Source organism: Rhinolophus hipposideros, assembly GCF_964194185.1.
Source record: "Rhinolophus hipposideros genome assembly, chromosome: 21".
NCBI lineage: Eukaryota > Metazoa > Chordata > Mammalia > Chiroptera > Rhinolophidae > Rhinolophus > Rhinolophus hipposideros.
Window position 1 is genome coordinate 4,931,464 of NC_138067.1, and position 18,366 is coordinate 4,949,829.

General features: G+C 56.6%; 1 protein-coding gene across 4 annotated transcripts in view; it reads left to right on the forward strand.

Moving 5' to 3' along the window:
* Window positions 1–18,366, forward strand: part of ADCY7 (adenylate cyclase 7) — a 54,672-nt gene that overhangs the window by 12,583 nt on the left and 23,723 nt on the right. For 2 of the 4 annotated variants that reach the window (XM_081032515.1, XM_081032517.1), the window contains exons 2-4: window positions 15,078–15,518; window positions 16,777–16,980; window positions 18,141–18,302. In XM_081032515.1, coding sequence (XP_080888641.1) covers window positions 15,348–15,518; window positions 16,777–16,980; window positions 18,141–18,302 — 537 coding nt within the window. In that variant the 5' untranslated portion in view covers window positions 15,078–15,347. Of the gene's footprint in view, window positions 1–4,408; window positions 4,493–15,077; window positions 15,519–16,776; window positions 16,981–18,140; window positions 18,303–18,366 lie in introns of those variants that run through there. The other 2 variants (XM_081032518.1, XM_081032516.1) reach the window with 2 other exon arrangements.

An 18,366-nucleotide genomic window follows, 5' to 3' on the forward strand; every position in this document is an offset into this window, starting at 1 on the left:
GCTCTGGGTGTGAGGTGTGGGTGTGGAGGCGGGGAAGCTCTCAGATTGTTCCCTATTCTGGGCCCTCAGAAGAGTCACCAGTGGCACTTTATGGAAAAGAAGTGGCTGTTTACTGGTGGCTATTTTCTGGGGGAGGGGGCGAGGGGTGGTCTTGCAGGGCCTCTATGCCAGGAGTGGGCCCTTCCAGAATGGGGTCGGTGCACGGAGCAGTGGGCTGGGGCAGGAGTGTGATCTCCAAACAAGTCACAGGCGCTTTTCAAAGGTCTAACTTGATGTCGCTTTGGGGACGTGGACCCCCCTTTACAGTTTGTCACAATTGGTTTAACCCATTCTCTGCCTCTCTCACCCCCCTGTAGGGGTGTCACTGCCCCCAGTTTGCAGAGCAGACAGCGGCCCAGCGGGGCACTGTGTGGTTCTGGGTCACACAGCCAGCTGGGGCCTAGGGGCATCCGCTCGCACACACTGCCTGTCATGGAGAGCTGCCATGTTTGAGGTGTGGTGTTGGTTCAGGACTCTGAGCCCATCTGTGGGGAGGCTGATGGGACAGGGCTGAACAGGGGCTCTGGGTGGCTTTGGGGGGCGAATGAGGTGGGGGAGGGGCTTCGCTGGCAGAGTGAGGACTCAGGTTCCTCTGAGGGAGCCCCTGGCCGGGCCTGGCCTGAGCCCTGCTCTGCCCCCACTGTGGGTGGCTGGGCTGTCAGGGCTGTGCACTGGGCTGCTGCCTCAGCTGGGAGGTGGATGAATCGGCCCTTTGGGTTTCCCATGCCTTGCCATCCGCCACCACCAGGGATCCTCCAGAGGTGGCTGGTGGCCGGTCCCTCAGCGCCGTCCCTCACCTCCCTCCTCCTGTCCTGGAGGGAGGGGGTGCGGGCGCCTCCACATTGAGCTGGTGGCAGCTCCCCATAGCCTGCTGCCCAGGCGGAGGGCAAGGCTTCACCCGCTGGGAGAGTCCCGGGGCCTCTGAGGGAGCAGGCAGAGCGGGTCACACTCGATGCCTGGGTCAGAGTGGCTGAGTCTGGCCTTTTGTGGGGTCGGATTTCAGAGGTTGGGGAGAAGTGCTGATGGTGGACCTTTTGGGCGTTTACTGTGTTTAAAAAGACTTCTGCAGCCAAGAGCTGGGAGTAAGTGTAGGTCAGTGAACGAGACCCCCCGCGTCTGAACAGCAGCCAGAGAAGCAAGGGTCGCTGGGAGGCCGTCGGGTCCCCCGCCTCTGAGCAGGGCTGCAGGGTGCTCAGGCCGTGGTCTGGGCTCGAGCCCCACTCTGCCCCCGCCCAGCAGTGTGAGACGTGAGCAAGGGCCTGAGCAGCTTCTTGCATCTGTGAGGTCGGTTGTTCCTGGTACCCCGTGTGACAGGTGGTTGTAGGAGCAGACGAGGGGATGTATGTGCTGGAGGTCATCGTCATCGCTGTCATGTGGCTGGTGTGGGAATCCGCTGTCTGTCCTGCCTTGGGTGGGAGGGTGGACATGCCGACAGCCATCAGTGTCCAGCTCGACCTGCCGTTGCGCACAATTTCACAAGCGGCTACATCGTGACTGGAGTGTCTCCCAGTCCTGGGCACAGACCTGCTGGGCAGAAGCAGCTTCCATCCCTGCTCTCCCCTCCTCCCCACGCGCCCTTCTAGGTGTCGGGTCAGGTGGATGGTAAGCCGTGGGCCAGACGTGAGCTCAGCTCCTCTGTGGTGACCCTTCTCTCTGTGACACCTGGGGCCGTCCTTTCTCCTGTCATCTGTTGACTTCTTTGACAGGTGTCGTTCACCGGCGTTTTCTGAGCACCAGCCAAGTGCTGTGCTAGGGAAATAAACCCGAGCTGACCTGTTGTTTGGGTGGATGGGACGGCTGACCTCGGGCCGGTGAAGAGGCCTGTCGGGCTCCCGGGTTCCTCTAACACACGTGTGATCAGACTGTGCTGTCTGGTGTCGTTGGGACCCCTTCTGGATTCCGGGGCCCTCCCAATCCTGGCCTCTCTCTTAGGGCCTCTCATGCTCTCGGGACCAGGCCCTGACTTGGTCAGCAGACGGATTGCCCCTCTCCTGCCTTTGCCCGTGCCATCCCCTCTGCTTAGCGTGCTTGCCCACGTTGCGCCCCCTCTTGGCTAGGGTCACCCCCGGGAGGGCTCCCCCTCAGGGCTCCGTGAGCTCAGGAGAAAGGGGCTCCAGCGTGTCTGCTCCTGAGGCACCCACCTGGCCCCCTCCCCTCCTCAGCTCCTTGTTGAGCCTCCCTCTCACTGGCACCAGTGCTGGGGGACAGCAGAAGCACCCTCCTCTCCCCATCCCCCCTTTATGCCTCTGTCTGCGCCCCTCCCACACTGACCAATGGGAGGAATTCCTCTGCGACTGTGTCTGGGGGAGAAGAGGCAAACCGAGGTCTTTGCTGCAGGAACCCCAGTTCTCAGGCACGTTCCTGGCCCCCAAGGCCCACTGCCTCTCGCTTCCTCCTGGGCTCAGCTGGAAGTGACGGGGGCAGGAGAGCTCATGACGCAGGAAGGTGGCACTGGGGTTGGTAGGATGGCAGGCCTGGCTTCTGGGGAGCATGAGGCCCCAGGGTGTGTGTGCAGGGGTGGTGCCACCACCCACCTCTCAGGACCCAGAGTACCCCGGTAGAGGCTCTTTGTCTCCCAGGATCTAGGCCCTTTTTTGCCACCTCAGGGACCTTTCCCGCCACATACAAGTGGCGCAGTCTCACCACCTCAGGGGCCACTGACTTCGGTTGATAGTTCCTGGCGTCACTGACTGGCTGAGCAGGGAGAGGCCCAGGCTCCTGGGGAGCCTGCACAGATGGGGTTCCCACAGCCTCTGGCCTGGTGTGAGTTTTCCTGGTGGAAGCTGTGATGGAGGCACATTTCCCCCGGGCTCGGTCGGTGTCAGGGGTGTGGGACCCCAGCTGTCCCGTCCTCCTGGCCTCAGTCTCCCCATCCTTGCAGTGGGTAGGTTAACTCCACCTCTTGATAGTTCCCTGCCGTGTGGGCCGGGTACTTCCCGCTCTGCCCATCCCTGCGCCTGGCCTCCCACACCTGTTTCTTCGGCCTTCCCTCTCCAGCTAGGGGAGGAGGAGCCCTCTGAAGTCAGGCGGAAGTGCTGCTTCCAGGGCTAATGGGGAAGCATGTTTTCTGAAACAGCTGGACTCCTGGAGCCACCGCTCAGGTGCCCTGGGGAGGGGAAGCCTTAGTGCCAGGCAGGGCTGGGGCAGGAGCCAGCACTTCCCACCCCTTTGTCGGCCCCCTTTCTTGGCAGGGGAGCAAGGGAAGAGAAGAGCTGCTTTTGGGAGGCTGACAGGAAGTGAGACCAAGATGTCTGGGACTTGAAGTGTGCCCCCCAGTGTCTGTTGATGTCAGGGCTTCTCCAGCTGCCCACCCCTTGTGTTTGGGATCAGGGAGGTGACCCAGGGTGATGGCACTCCTTGTGTGCCAGCCTCTGTGTGAGGCCCTGAGCACTAGGTACCATTATCAGTCCATTCTGGGAGTGAGGAAACTGAGGCCCAGAGAGGTTAATCAGCATGGCCCTGGTCACACAGCAAATCTGATGTGGAGCTGGGGTTCATACCTGTTTGGTCTCAGAGCCTGTGCTCTCAGCCTCTAGGCTTTGCTGCCTTACCCACTGCCCTGCGGGAGCCTGCATCATTGACGACCTGGCATTTCTTTTCCTCAGGTGGCTCCTTTATCGCACGTCTCTCTCCTTTCTGCCCCCAACATGCGCTCTGCAAGGGACCCCGCGTGTGTCTTGCTTGTTGTGGCCTCAGCACCTCTCCCGCCCAGTGAGCACCTGATCGGTGGAGGTGTGGGGCTCCAGGGGCCAGTTTCCCTGTGGTAGAAACAGCATAGCAAGCTCGGCCTCCTTCCATGTTCAAAGGTTCTGGGTGTATGAGGAGTTTTTACAGCCATGAAGTCATTTCACTGCCAGAACAGGCTGGGGAGCAGGATATTCTTCATCCCCATTGCTCAGGTGAGAAACTGAGTCCGGACAGGCAGGTGACCTGCCAAAAGTCATGCGGGCAGCATGAGGGCGCTAGGGCTGGGGCCCAGCCCCTGACTGCCAGGGTGGTACAGGCTGTGTTTGTCCCAGTCCATGGAGTTCTGGATTTGCATGTCCCCTGTGTGCCAGGCGGTGTTGGGTCCTGGAAACTGGGCAGTAGTATATGGCCAGACATCAGCCTCGGGGAGGGACAGGCCAGGCGCAGTAAGAAGTGTAGGCACCAGGGACACGGAGGCTTTGTGTCCAGATTAGGAAAGGATTGGGCTGCCCTCCTGGAGGAGGTGGCAGCTGAGCCCGGCTCTGAAGGGTTCGCAGGAGTTTGCCAGACAGATGGAGTTTGGGGGTGGGGAGGTAGGCAGTGCTTTTAGTCTGCCAGAGCCTGGAGACCAAAAGGGTGGGGCTTGTTTGGGGAACAGAAATAAGTCAAATCATGCAGCCTCGGAGAAGGCCTTGGGAAGCCCCGGAGGAGTTTTTTGGCCAGGGACTGAGCAGGACGAAGTTGGTATTCTCGGGGTCACAGACAGGTGCGTGGAGCCCTGGGGGACTATCCTGGGGGCCTTGGGTTTGGGGGACATGGGGGTGCTGGGACTTCCTGTGCCCAGTTGGAGTCTGGCTCCCAAAGGCAAGAGTGTGTGACCTCGGGTGAAGCAAAGAGCGAGTGACCTGAGATTGGGGCTTGGCTCCAGGGTTGGCTGTGGGGAGGGCCTCCCGAGCCCCCGTGTGGGTGCAGCTCCGGAAGCCAGGCTTTGGTTTGGAGCAGTTAGCTGGGCCTGCTTCCCCTGCAGAGGGCTCTTCCGGGCCCTGGGCGGGGCTTCAGCAGGTAGCCCCGCACCCCTCTCCTGCCCCACACATGCCCCCTTGGCCTCCCTCAGGTTCTCAGGAAGCGGCGGTGAAGTGAGGCCTCAGCCCCATGGATTAGGGCCGGGTCCTGTGGTGGCTCGTGCTGCAGGAGCCGAGCTGGGGGCCTCTGGGCTAGGCAGTGGCTTCAGGGCACAGTGATACTTGCTGGGCTCCGCAGATGTCCAGGGGAGGTCATGACTCCCAGCATGGACTGCTGAGCTCTGGGTAGAGGTGCCTTTCCCACCAACCTCCCTGGGGCTACCTTCTTGGCTAGTCTGTGAGGGGGAGGTGCCTGGTGGCATCTGGTCCCCAGACGCTGGAGGCCTTGCCTGCTCCTGCAGGAACCAGGCCCAGAGAGGGGAGGGGCAGAGCTGAGACTTGCGTCTCCTGACAGCCAGCGCAGGACCTCGCCCCTACTTTGCCCATGGCAGGTGGGGAGACTGAGGCAGACGGACCACGTCCCTCCATGGCACGGGAGAGGCAGTGTGACAGGAGGGTCTTTTCCTGGTTGGTATTTAGAGCTCTTTCCTGCTTCCTCTTCCACAGGGCAGATGGCATGCAACTGAAAACTGTCTGTCTTCTGCTTACCCCTACCCCAAGGGCCAACTTCACGGCTGGTCCCCTGGCCCACTAGCTGGTACACAGGCTCGTGCCCCCACTGTGTGCCCATCCAGCCTGACCCAGGGTCAGGTGGATGTGGAGGCCCCAGCCAGAGGGAGCTCACCAGGCTGTCAGAAAAGGTGAGGGTCGTGGACTGTCTGGGCCACAGTTGCCCAGGAAGGCTTCTTGGGGTAAGCTCTGAGCTGACTCTTGGAGATTCCAAAGTCAGCATTTCCCAAAGAGGGTTCATTAGGGATTTAATGCGAAAAGAATCTTGTGAACCAAAAAGACTGGGAAATATGTAGCTGTGTTTAGTCCAACAAATTTCTTTCCTGCAGGACTTCTCAGAGCCTTTATTTGCTAATGTGCGCAGGGCACACCTCAGGAAACGCAGGCGTAGGGTTAACCGACAGCCTGGGCCTTGGAGTGGGGCGGGTCTGGGTCCCTTCTGTATGACTTCCCAGCCACAGGCCTTGGGACAAGCAGGTTAGGATCCCAGAGTCAGTTCCGCTGGCTGGAAATAGAGTGAGAGCGTCCCCACCCCCACCGTGAGGAGTCAGGATGTTGGGACATTGCCCCAGCCCATTCCCAGCAGGTGCTTAGTGTTTGGAGGCTCTCTGAAGGGGGTGGCCTGAGGGGACAGTCAGGGACGCCAGCCTGGCTGCTGTTCTGCCGCCTCTGTGTCTCCGGCTGAGTTCAGAGGCTGCAGAGTGTGTCTTGAGGGCTGGGTATTATGCTTTTTCTCCTGTCAGCAGGCCTCGAGGGCTTGGGGTAGGGACCAGATGCCCCAGGGAGCTCATGCCAGGATGGGTCAGCAGCCACTCCCTCGAGGCTGGGTACCACATGGGGGTGCCAGCCCATGTTGCTGCGCATGGCCCCAGAAAGCAGTCCTGCACTGCTGACCCCTGTACTCTCCAACCCCAGAGTCCCGGCCACTTCCAGGACAGATTGGAGAACCCCCCCCCCAGTGCTGTGGCAGGTGACAGGGTCGCTTGGAAGGGAAGAGGCACTGCCGGGCCCGCTGCCAACCTGATAATACGGGTCATCTCAACGTGGGTCCTTTGTGCCAGGTGCTGCCTCAGTGCTCGGCCTGAATCACCTCCCTGGAATCCCCTCAAAGCCCTGTGTGGTCAGAATGGGATCCTCCCCTCTTTTCAAATGGGGAAAGTGAGGCACAGAGAGGCTGAGTAACTTCCTCTAGATCATGCAGCATAGACATCATGGACCTGAGATTCATTTTTCTTTTTCTTTAAAAAAATTTTTAATATATTTGTTTTTTATGTATTCACGTATATACATAAACATGTACACACCCATCCGAACACAATGCTAGGAGCGTGTCTTTCCATGTTAATATATTAAACCTATAGTGTCCCTTTAGTTATCAGTCACCTTATATTGCCCTTTGAGTTTTTCTATTAGTGTCTTTATTTTTTCCTTTATTTATTTAAAAACCACTTTATTGAAGTATGATTGACATACAAAAAGCTGTGCATGTTTAATGTATGCAACTTTCTAAGTTTGTAGGTAAGCATATGCCTGTAAAACCATCACCACAACCTATGCCATCAACCTATCCATCACCTCCAAAAGCTTTTTCTATTAAAAACTTTTTTAAAATTGCACAAGCTACATTATGACTTTAGAAACAGAAACTGAAAATGAAGAGAAGATTTGTTCACTTTGTCAAAGCAACAGTTGTGTTTTTTCCACGTCTTAGTTCCACCCTTATCCATTTCAGGTATCAGTGTTGCCATGTGGATTTTTCAGAGGCTACCCTGTGACAGTAAGGTTCAATGCTGCACGCTTTTTGACAGCTACTTAGTATTCCACTGTGAGGATGGGTGGTGCTTTATTTCCCCAGCTCCTGACTGATAAGACATATCGTTTGCAGTCTTTTGCTATTACAAATAATGTTGCAGTGAATAATTTGTACATATGTCATTTCATACACGGGGAAGTGCTTGCAGGAAAAATGACTTGAAGTAGATTTGCTAGGTCAAAGGTATGTGTATATACTGGTGACTTCGCTAGCTATGACTTAATTGGCTTCCCCTGGGTTGTGCTGAATCACACGCCTGTCGGAGGTGAACGTGGGTGAGTGCTTATTTCTACCTAGCAATCCAACACAGATTTACGAAATGCTTTGATCTTTGCCAGTCCGATATGTAAAAATGGTTTCCCATAATTAAAAAAAAAATTCTATTACATGTACTGGGGTGACCTTATTTAATAAAATTATATAGGTTCCATAGTAGTTTTAATTTGCATATCTCGTATTATGGGCGAGGTCAGCTTCTTTCCAAATGTTTGTCATTGGTATTGCCTTTCTGTGCACTTCTATTCATAACCTTCTCCCATTTTTCTGTTGGGTTGTTGGTCTTTTCTTTTTGATTTATAGGAGCTCTTTACATTGAGGGAGATTAACTCCTCGTGATTCAGAATTACAAATGTTTTCCTAATCTCTCACCTTTTGATTTTGCTTCTGCTAGTTTTTACTATGTGGACAACATTTTCTGATGTAATCAAATTTATCAGTCTCTTCATTATGGCTTTTAGGTTTTGTGTCTGGTTAGAAAAGACTTACCCACTACAGCATTATATGAGAATTCTTTTGTGGTTTCTTGCCCTCTTTGGCAATCATCCTGGTTAAAAACATGAATGCTGCTTGCTGTCTGTCTTCTGGACTCTTGCTGCCTCTTGAAATAGGCTACTAGTAATGCAGAAGTTACGACTTGAACTTACCACTTTCTCACCACCTCCAGTTCCGTGGTTACTCTGGGTTATATCTGTCTACGAGTTTGTGAAATGGGTCTCCTCTCCCACCCCCAACCCCCACTCATGCCTTGCTGTTGCCACTGGCCCTGCTGTCTGGGTGGGCTGTGGGATGCCCACTGTCCTACAGCCTGGGCAGGAACTAGCATCACGTGAGGTCCCGAAGGCCAGTTAGACTTCCCCTTTCTGTTCTTTCCTTATCAAGGGGAAAGGGATCAGAAATGTGTTAAACACGGGCATGACAATGTTTCCATCCTAAAAGGGGAGCCTAGTGAGGGTAGTGCTTAAAGGAATGAATCACTAATGGTGAAATTTCAGGCAAGAGTAGGGGAAATACTGCTGTTCTTTCCAACAGGGCCCCTGGTTGATTGGCTGTCAGTTAATACGCACGGTTGCCTGATCGCCCACAAGGTGCAGAGCCCTTGCAGACACCTGGGCCAGGGGGCACTGAGCTCTCTGTCTTCTGGGAGCTTGTGCCTGGAGTAGTTCCCTCTTGGCACTTGGCCTGGGGCTTGGCACACAGAAGGTGCTAGTGCATATCTGTTGAAGGGATGAATGTGTGAATTCTTTCCAAATGTTTGATGAATGAATGGATGACCTCTTCCCAGGCAGTCACTAACCATCATAGATTTGGCATAGGAGATAGCAAACCGGGTTTATTATCCCTGGCAGCTGGAGCCTTGGGGGTGAAGGGTAAATGAGGTATTTGAATTTGAAAGGGGAAACTGACTTAGGGTCGTGCTTAATCCAGGGGAAAAGCAAAAGATTTCGGGTACAAAGAACAATTCCCTTCCCTCCCCCACACCCCAGATCAGCCCTCTGGGGCCAAGTGGCAATGTCCAGGCTGTCCCCTTCAGTTTTTCTTCAGTCCTTTTCATTTTATGATTCTGCCTCCACTCCCCACCCAGCCCAGAGCTGGACCTCAAAGGTCTGACATAACCACACCTTTGTAAGAGGGGAAACTGAGGCCCAGATCAGTCGAGGGACTTGCCTGGGGTCACAGAGTAGATTGGTGGCAGAGCTGGGACTGGAACACAGGTGTCTGCGCCCCAAGACTGGGCAGCCTGTGGTCCCTGGAGGTGGGCTAGTCAGCCTGGGGGCTCTTGGGGAGCAGAGAGAGCTGCTCACACCATTGGGGGACTTTAGCTTTTGCTCCGTCTGGTGGCTCTGCAGGCTGACCCCAGGAGGTCAGGAGATGAGGTGGGGGTCCCTGGGGCCTTGCCCCCTTTGCACCTCTGCCTCTCCAGTTGGGACCCCATGCTTGGGCCTCCTCGGCTCTGGGAACTGACTTTTCTTTCTGGGCTCATTTGCCGTTTGTCCCTACAAACTTGGCCTGCTGACCATTATCTGCACCTCCCTCTCCCCCCAACGTGGGTGTCAGCCCCCAGTTTACCGATGAGGAAAGTGAGCCCAGAGTGTGAGGTGACTCTGCCACTCATATGGCCAGTAGAAGAGCTGGCATTTGAACCCGGGCCTCCTCCCTCCCTGGTCAGCTCCCCTGGGGACAGGTGTGAGACAGCACGTGCTTCCTGTTCCGAGGGAGACCCTTCTTCTTCTGTTTTCATCTCCTCTGCCCTCCTTCCTCACCAAAGCCGCCCTGCTTGTTCTCCACCCCTTGGCCTGGTTCAAGATTCCAGCTCGTGTGTCCCTCCTTCCCACACCCACCTACCAGGGCCCAGATGCAGGACCCAGACACAAATGCTACCACCACAGTTTGGTGAGGCAGGTGCTGGGTGGGGCACAGGAGTCTGGGAAGGCCTCCCCAGGTGGGGGACGTGCCTGGGAGGGAAGGAGGTCTGCGCAAATGTGTGGAGAGGCCTAAGGGCAGCTGCCCTCGGAGCGTCAGAGAGGCTGGTGTCGGCAAAGGGGAGGGCTTGCAGGCCATGGGCTGGCAGCCCCATGAGGTTTCCTGGGTGCCCTTCGTGCCAGGCCCATGCCGGGCAGAGCAGCCTCTGGGCTCTCCTCAGGGAGATGGCTTTAACGTGAGACTCCCTCAGCAAATGGAAAATCTACCTGTGAGCCAGCCTACTGAGCGCTGGGCTGGCCTGGGGGCAAGCCTGGGCTCCTGAGTTTTCATCTCCAGCACTGTGGTCGTCTTGCTGGGGTGTGGGCACAGGGACCTCGCCCTTGGGGCCTGAGTGGGGCCCCTCCCTGCCCTCCCACCCACGTCCCAAGGCCTCCACTTCCTCTTTCTGAGGCCACCAGGGCCCCAGGCTCTGTGCAGTTCCGAGGCTGGCCAGGGCTGGGCCAGAGGAAGCCAGGCTGGGGTTCCTGCCAGCACCACTTGGGTGAGGAAGTGGGTGCTCTGTCTGTGAAAGCTGGGAGTGGTCTAGAACTCCCCAAGGCATGTGGTGGGCCTGGGGTACTGCCAGGTCAGCCAGTTTCGCAGGGGAAGGATTTCCTCAACTGCCCTGAGGGCCCAGTTCTGCCATCAGAATTGGAGGGCCCAGCCCTCAGTTTCCAGCAGCAATTCTGGCTGAGGAACCTGGCCCCCTCCTGTTAGTATTTGGCAAGGAAACCACAGATAGACCTGCCTCGTTTCTAGGGAAGGGAGAAGACGGTGGGGGCTAGCTCAGAGGGCTTCTTGGAGAAAGAGGCCCTCCTGGATCTTGTGGCTGAGAGAAGGCTGCCTGACCTTGGCTCTGCAAGGCAGAGGGAGGTACCTTGATGGGGCCCATTTTGACCCTTACCCTCTGTCCTGGGCCTTGAGGGGGAAGAGCAGGAAACGGTCGTCATTTTGTGATAGGGGCTCTGTGGATGTCCGCTTCGTGAAGGTGATGGGCAGGACGAGAGGTGGACCTTGATGGCCTGTGTTCAAATCCCAGCTCTCTTGTACTAGCTGTGTGACCTCAGGGAAATAGCTGAACCTCTCTGTGACTTATTTCTCACATCCACCTACAGGACAGGTGTGTGGATGGAAGGAGTCCACAGTGCCCAGCTCGCAGTAAGCGCACAATAGATTTTGTTTATGGCATTTCCCGCTCTATCACAGCCCTGGGGCTGCAGGGAGCTCAGAGCCCACTAAGATGGCTGCAGGGAGGAGACTACCACTGGTATCCATTTCTACCGAAGTGTGCCTCTGAGCTCCCTAACTCCTCCCCTGGGAGGAGTCTCAAGAGAGGATGTGGGGAGCCCTGCCCCCAGCCTCCTGCAGCCCCAGGTCTTCTCCAACCTGGCTGGGCCTGGACAGTGACAGAGGTATGGGAGGGGTTCCCTTCCTGGCCCAACCCCTTCCAGAGGAAGTCCTAGGACTGGCTGTGTCTGCAGGGGCCCCCTCTCACCTCTGACCTAAGTGGGAACCTCACCCCTGATTCTGGACCCATCCGATGGCTGCGAGGGCTTCCTGGATATAGCAAACCGGGGCAGGAAGTCCAGTGTGGACCTTGAAACTCAAACTGGCTTCAGCTGAAAGGGGCATTGCTGTCCCATGAGATGCAAATATCTGGAGGTTGCTTGAGCTTCAGGTAGAGCTGGATCCAGGGGCTCAAGGGGGCATTTTCAGGCCTCCTTTTCTCTAGTTGTCCATGTTGGCTTCAGTCTCAGGTGACGGCCAGCAGCTCCAGGCCACCAGCAATGACAGCCCGTTCCCCATGGGTCAGCAAAAGTCCCAAAGAGGATTCTCAGTGAGATGATTTTGGTTGTGTGTCCATCCTTCAGCTTGTCACTGGGGCTTGGGAGAAGCTATGCTCATGAGCCAGGCCTGGGTCACGTGGCCCCTGAACCAGGGTATGGAGAGTGGAGGAGAGAACAGTGCAGCAGAAGCAGCAAAGACCCTCCCTCAACTGGATGCTTGGAGGTCCCCCTCCTCTGTACAGGGGGGTACTCCCCCGACCCCCCACCAGAGTTATTGTGAGATGGTTGTGACACTGAGGGACCCTGGGACTACAGTGCCCCCAGGTAAAGGGGCCGCCACTCTCCAAGCACACATCTCTGCTGTTGGTGTCTTTGGGGTTAAGACGGGGCAAGTGGGTGGGGGTGGGGGAGGGACAGGAAGGGGGGTTGGCTTGACTTAAGGTAGGACTGATAACAGAAGGAGTGCTCGCTGGTGGAGAAGAGCGCCCTGAGAGCTGATGAGCTTCCCGTCACAGGTGTGCCAGCGGAGGCTGTAGGGGCATTTGTGGGAGACCCGACAGAGGACTTCCTTCATCCAGGGCCTCGGAGGGGCCCTTCTGGCTGCCAGCTTAGTTAGCGGCCAGCAGAAGAACTGGAGATTGAACAGAGGGGCCTTGAGACCTTCCCTGGCAGAGGGGGACCCAGGGGTCTCATTTTAGGGGTGGCTCCTAGAAAGGAGCTGGGCTGTGGAGATGTCCGGTGGTGGTGGTGGTGGGGGGGGTGTCCCGGGCCATCTCTCCAGGAGTGATAAATGCTGTCTTTCCTCCCAGCCTTCCCTTGGCTTGTTCTGCATGTTCCAGAAGCTGGCCCAGGTCCCCAGATAGGCCCAACTGCCTGTGCAGTGCTGTCCATTGTCTGCCTCCACTCCCTCCTGCCGTTGCCCAGGAAGTGGCCTTATTAGACCTCTGAGAGGTGTGTTTACCATCTTGGGTTTCCACAGACCCTCCAACTGGCCCCTCTCTCTGCATGCCTTGCTCGGCCAGCTTTGTGTGCCTGGAAGGGCACGTCGGTGTCTGGGGTGGAAGGCGCCATGGAGTGGGTGCTGCACGTGTGTGTGTGTGTGTGTGTGTGTGTGTGTGTGTGTTTGCTTGCGTTGGGGATGGAGCAGCTTCTGGGAGTTGCCCTGGCTCCTTGGTGTTTGGGGTTTCTCAGCCTTGCATTCCTGGTATACCGGTTTTGGCCCCAGGCCAGAGGGACAGGCAGTGTTGTGTATACTTGTGGCAGCTGGTTTGGTCCTGAGACCTGCTGCTGCTGGGAGGAGCCCAGTGGGGAAGCCCCTCTCAGTTCAGCGAGGCAGGCAGCAAAGCTAGGTAGGAGCGCCGTGTGATCTTAGGCAAGCCGCTCTACCTCTCTGGGCTCAGTTCCGCATCTGTGAAATGGCTGTAACAGCTTGGCCTTCGCAGGTTATGATGATGAGAGTGGATGTGTGCGCTGGCACCTGGTGTGACAGCATCGCTGCTGTGATGCCCGCAGACAGCTGAATTACCGGTGCGCTGGACTGGGGGCTTCTCAGGGCAGGGCCTTTATCTTGTTATACAAACCCGACAGCACACGGCTGGGCACGTATCGTTAGTACTCAGAAAATGCCTCTTGTGGAATAAAAACTGGTTAGTTCAGACTTAGAGGTTGTAAACTCGTCGGCTATACCACTCAAGTTTTTTAAAGTAGCTGACAACATTTGAAAATTGATATTTCACATGGAAATCAGATTTGTAGCTTGTCTAAGCACTTTGGGTACTTTGACAGCCTGGGGTCCAACCCCCGCTGGGTTGCAGATTAAACAGGTACCAAGGCTCATGGATACCTGCCTGGGCCTGGAGGGAGTAGAATGAGACAGGACCCCTGGCAAACAGTCCCCCTGGACCCCAAATATGAGGTTTTTCCATTTTGCTCCTGGGGGGGTGTGTGTAGAATAGTAGCTCCTGGAGGAAGCAATGCCTGAGGTGACTCCTGGATTCACGATGGCCCCGGTTGTCATAGCCATGGGTGCTCACCAGCGGCTTCCCTGGGACTTGGGGACTCTCTACCCTGCTCTATGGTTTTCGGGGCTGTGGACGCCTTTCCTTCGCAGCTTCTGCGAGTGGTCATTTACGCCCTTCGTGACTGTCCTGCTTCTTCTCACGTCTTGCTGTCCCCAAGGCAGGCCCAGAGGACATCGGGAGCTGGACTCCTGGTCCAAGGCTGCTGGGAATGCGGCAGCTGCCCCCCAGTCCCAATCAATGTGTCTAGGAATCACACAGTTTGGCATAACTTTCTCTCTCTGGGGACTGGGAGCCCCAGGCAGAGAGAGCCAGCCCACTCACAGGAAGTATAGTGCGCCTGGTGGGCCATAGCTGTGGTGAACAAGCCGTTTAAGAATAAGTGAATGAGCAAATGAATGAATGGTGCTAGGGGACACGGGAGCTCCTCTGGGCTGAGCCTCGGAAGCCTGGGGTCTGCTCCCAACTTTGTCACAAAAGGTCCATTGTGTTCCCTCTCCAAGGTTCAGGTTCCTTTTCTATGAAGTGGGGCTTGCAAACGTCGTAAATTCTCATCAGTGGGCCTTTTGTAAAGACACAGTCTTCCGTGGAAACTTCACATAATAACACAGATACGTGGGGGATCCTCTGGCTGAAGTAGGCGTGGGGGTCTGAGACACAAGACTCACTCAGTGTGCTCGTGACGTAAGGACCATTGAAACAGAAGAAAGCCTGCCCAGATGCCCCCCCACACATGCTCCTCTGGTTTATGACAAAGGTCGCTCCGCTGAAATTCTGGAGGAAAGGATGGTGGCTTCAGTAACCACTGCTGGGACAGATATCCACTTGGAAACAGGAAATGAAACTTGATGTCTGCCTCACACCACACACAAAAATTCGTCGAGATGGATCGGAGACCTACACGGGACAAACAGTCAAGCCTCTACAGCAGTGCTGTCCGGTAGAAGTTTCTGGATGCCCAGTATAATAGCCACGTGGCTGCATGTGGCTGTAGAACACTTGAAACGTGACTGGTGTGACGGAGGGACTGAGGTTTTAACTCATTTTAATCAACTTTAATTTTAAAGAGCCACACATGGTTAGTGGCCAGTGTGTCCGCCTGTGCATTCTAGGAAACGTGGGGGACTAGCTTTATGACCTCGGGGTGTGCAAAGCTTTAAACAGGACCTAAAAGTTAGGTTCAGGTTGGGGCTGGTAAATCAGACCCAGGGCTGTGAGGCCTGGCCCTGCTCTCCCCTGATGCCAGCCCTTCCCTGACTCGGCTTGTCCAGGTCAAATCTGGTTCTGCTTTGTGTCCCCACAGAGCTGAGAAGCACACGTGTCTGGTCAGCCCAGCCTGTATACAAAGGAAGATGCCGGGGGTGCAATGAGCAAGGCCCGGCAGTGGAGCAGGCAGGCCCGCCCCGCGTTGTCCCTGGAGCTGCAGGCCGAGGGGGCTCCTCCCCAGCCCCGCCTGACTGCCTTGGACAGGCCAGAGGCCTAGGCCCACAGGGGAGGGTACCAGCCATCAGATGGTCCCCAGGCCGTGGGGTCTCCCAAGTGGACTGCTGTGTGGGTGTGCCAAGGCGGAAGCATGCCGGCCAAGGGGTGCTACTTCCTCAACGAGGGAGAGGAGGGCCCGGACCAGGACGCGCTCTACGAGAAGTACCGTCTCACCAGCCAGCACGGGCCGCTGCTGCTCACGCTCCTGTTGGTGGCCATCGCTGCCTGCATTGCCCTCATTGCCATCACCTTCAGCTACGGGGTGAGTGCGGGCAGCTCCTGGGTGGTGGGGCTTCTCTGGGGTTAAGACCTCAGCTCTGTGCTTGGTACCTGTGCGGCCTTAGGCAACAGCATCTCCTCTGAGCCTGTTTCCGCCTATGTAAACTACCATGTTCACTTCATTTTGCAGTCTGGGGTGGTTTTAGGTATTACATTAATGTGGCCACGTTACTACCCTTACTTTTTTCCACAATGAACTTTGATTCTATTGAAGACCATGGTCAGGGATGGCCTGTGTGTATCACTGCTGCCATTTCTGGTCCCGTGCAGATGTTATGAATCAATCGCAGAACTCCTCACAGAGCCTGTCGGTGGTCTCAGAATCCTTGTCAACAAAGCTCTCCAGGCAGACACCACTAACACCGTCTCTGACCAAGGCCTTGCCCTGCCATAGCCTCTATGCGTAGCTATTAAGCACTTGGAATATGGCTAGTATGGCTGAGGAACTGATTGTTAATGAACGTACATCTAATTTTGAATAGCCACATGGGGCGAGGGGCTACTGTGTGGGACAGCAGAATACTAGAAGAAAACATCAGAGTGTTGACAGGGTGATATGTGTGAAGTGTCTGGGACCCAGTCAGTGCTCTGTCCTGCTGCTTGTGTCTCTGTGGATATACACCACAGGGCATTTGTTTTGTCATTCAACAAATAGTTATTGCGTAACTGCTGTGTGTGGGCTCCCAGATCAGCCTCTGTGCTCCTGGAGCTTAAGAGCCACTGGGGCATACCAGGTGCTATCCCTGCTGCAAACCAGCTTTCCTGTGAGCCCCCGCTGTCACACAGCTGTCCCTTTGCTCCGGCTCTTCCCCGCCTGGGACAGCATTGCTCATCCTTTTCCCCTAACCGTCTGTTCGTTCTTTAAGAGTCAGAGCAGTGGCCTGTCTTCCAGGAGGCTTTCCACAGCTTTGCTCCTGAGCCCCTACACCTGTCTCCTGCAAGTCTATGCACAGCACCTGGGGGGCCTGAAGAGGCCTGATGGGGAGGGAGTGGGGAGTGAGAGGTTGGCAGGGCTGGGCTGCGAAGGGGGCTGGGGAAAGGCATTGGTGCCTGCATAGAGCAAGCCTGAGGTCAAGAAAGAACCCGGTGTTCAGAGGGCATATAGATATAATACCCACGTGGAGGAAGGCTCGGGACTGCCCCGGGGAGGCTGGACAGCCTAATCTGGCAGGCTTTCTGGAGGAGGTGGCATCCCCTGGGGGAAAGCCTGTGGCATTTCTGTGTATGTTTCCCCTGCCCAGGACCCCTCCAACCAGCAGGCTGTCTTGGGGACAGCGTTCTTCACACTTGCCGTGTTCGTGGCTCTCTACGTGCTGGTGTATGCCGAGTGCCTCGTCCGGCGGTGGCTTCGGGCCTCGGCATTGCTCATCTGGGCTTGCCTGGTGACGCTGGGCTACGTGCTGGTGTTCGACTCATGGAGGAAGGCGGCCTGTGCATGGGAGCAGGTAACAGGCAGGGAACCCTGGGGTCACTGGGGCCTGGATGCTGCCCGCCAGTTGTGCCCTCTGGGTAGCAGGTCCTGCTGGAGACTGGGCCTGCATTTCGTGTTCTTGGTCCTGGTTCTTCCCGCTCCCATGGCTGTGTTTCCGAGACTTAGGATGGGCCTTGGGCTGATCTCTTAGTTCTCTGTGCCGAGGAGGTGGGCTATCTGGCTATGGTGTTTCTGGGTGGACCCTCATTGGGTTGGAAATAACACATCTCCAGCTTAGAGAGGCAAAAAGGCACGAATTGGCTCCTGTGCTAGGAAAGGCTGAGGGGTCTGTCCTGGGGCTCTCGTAGGGGACCACGTCCTGATTTCTCTCAGTTCTGCCTTTCTCTGAGTTGTTTCACTTGGGAGGCTGTCCTCAGGTTGGGAGAGAGATGGCCGCAGGGCTGCTCACCAGCCTACCCACCCCAGCTGAAAGAGAGAGCCCTTTCTCAACCAGCTGGAGTCACACTGGCCTGGCCTGGGTTGTGAGCCCATTCCTGGAGTGTCACTGCTGCCACGGGTGGCATCCTCTGACCTGTGGGCCTGGTTCTCCACACTCGTGGGCCTGGGCTGGGGTGAGGCTCATGACAGCCATGCTAACTGGAAGCTCGGGGGAGGGTGCTGTTCCCAGAAGGGGCGGATGCTGAGCAGGTGGGATCCCAGCCAGCTCTGAGTGGATGGGCGGGTGAGGCTGTGCTGTGCCTGCGGCAGGTGAGCGGCCCCACCCCAGCCTTCCGGTAATTACCATACCTGTGGAGAGAGTGCTGTGGACACTGGGCAACAGGGGGGGGGGGGAGGGGGGGAGGGGGGAGCTCCCTGACTCATGCCTGAGGGCCTGGGGAGGCTCGGCCTCGGTCTTGGATAATAAATCAGCTCGTAGGAAATGATGGTAAAGCTGGCTGGGTCCGACCCAGAAGCAGATTTTGACTTATTCCATTACGTGTCCATCACCATGTCTCATCACGCAGGGGAGTGGAGGGGACTTCCTGAAGGCTCAGGGCACCGGGTGGCCTGGCCTGGCTGCTGAGGGCCTCAGGATTCAGGTTTCTGGGGCCACCCCCAGGAGACAAGAGGCTGTGGGCCCGACACCCGCTCAGTCTGGGCTGTGTCCTGAACCTCATGACATCCTGTCCCCAGGTGCCCTTCTTCCTGTTTGTGGCCTTCGTGGTGTACACACTGCTGCCCTTCAGCATGCAGGGGGCCGTCGTGGTGGGGGTCATCTCCAGCACCTCCCACCTACTGGTGCTCGGCGCTCTGATGGGGGACTTCTCGATGCCCAGCATGCAAGTGGGGCTGCAGGTGAGGGGCTTGGGGCACAGCCGAGGCCTCTGGGCGGGGGCTGTGCTTTGGGCAGAGGGCAGCC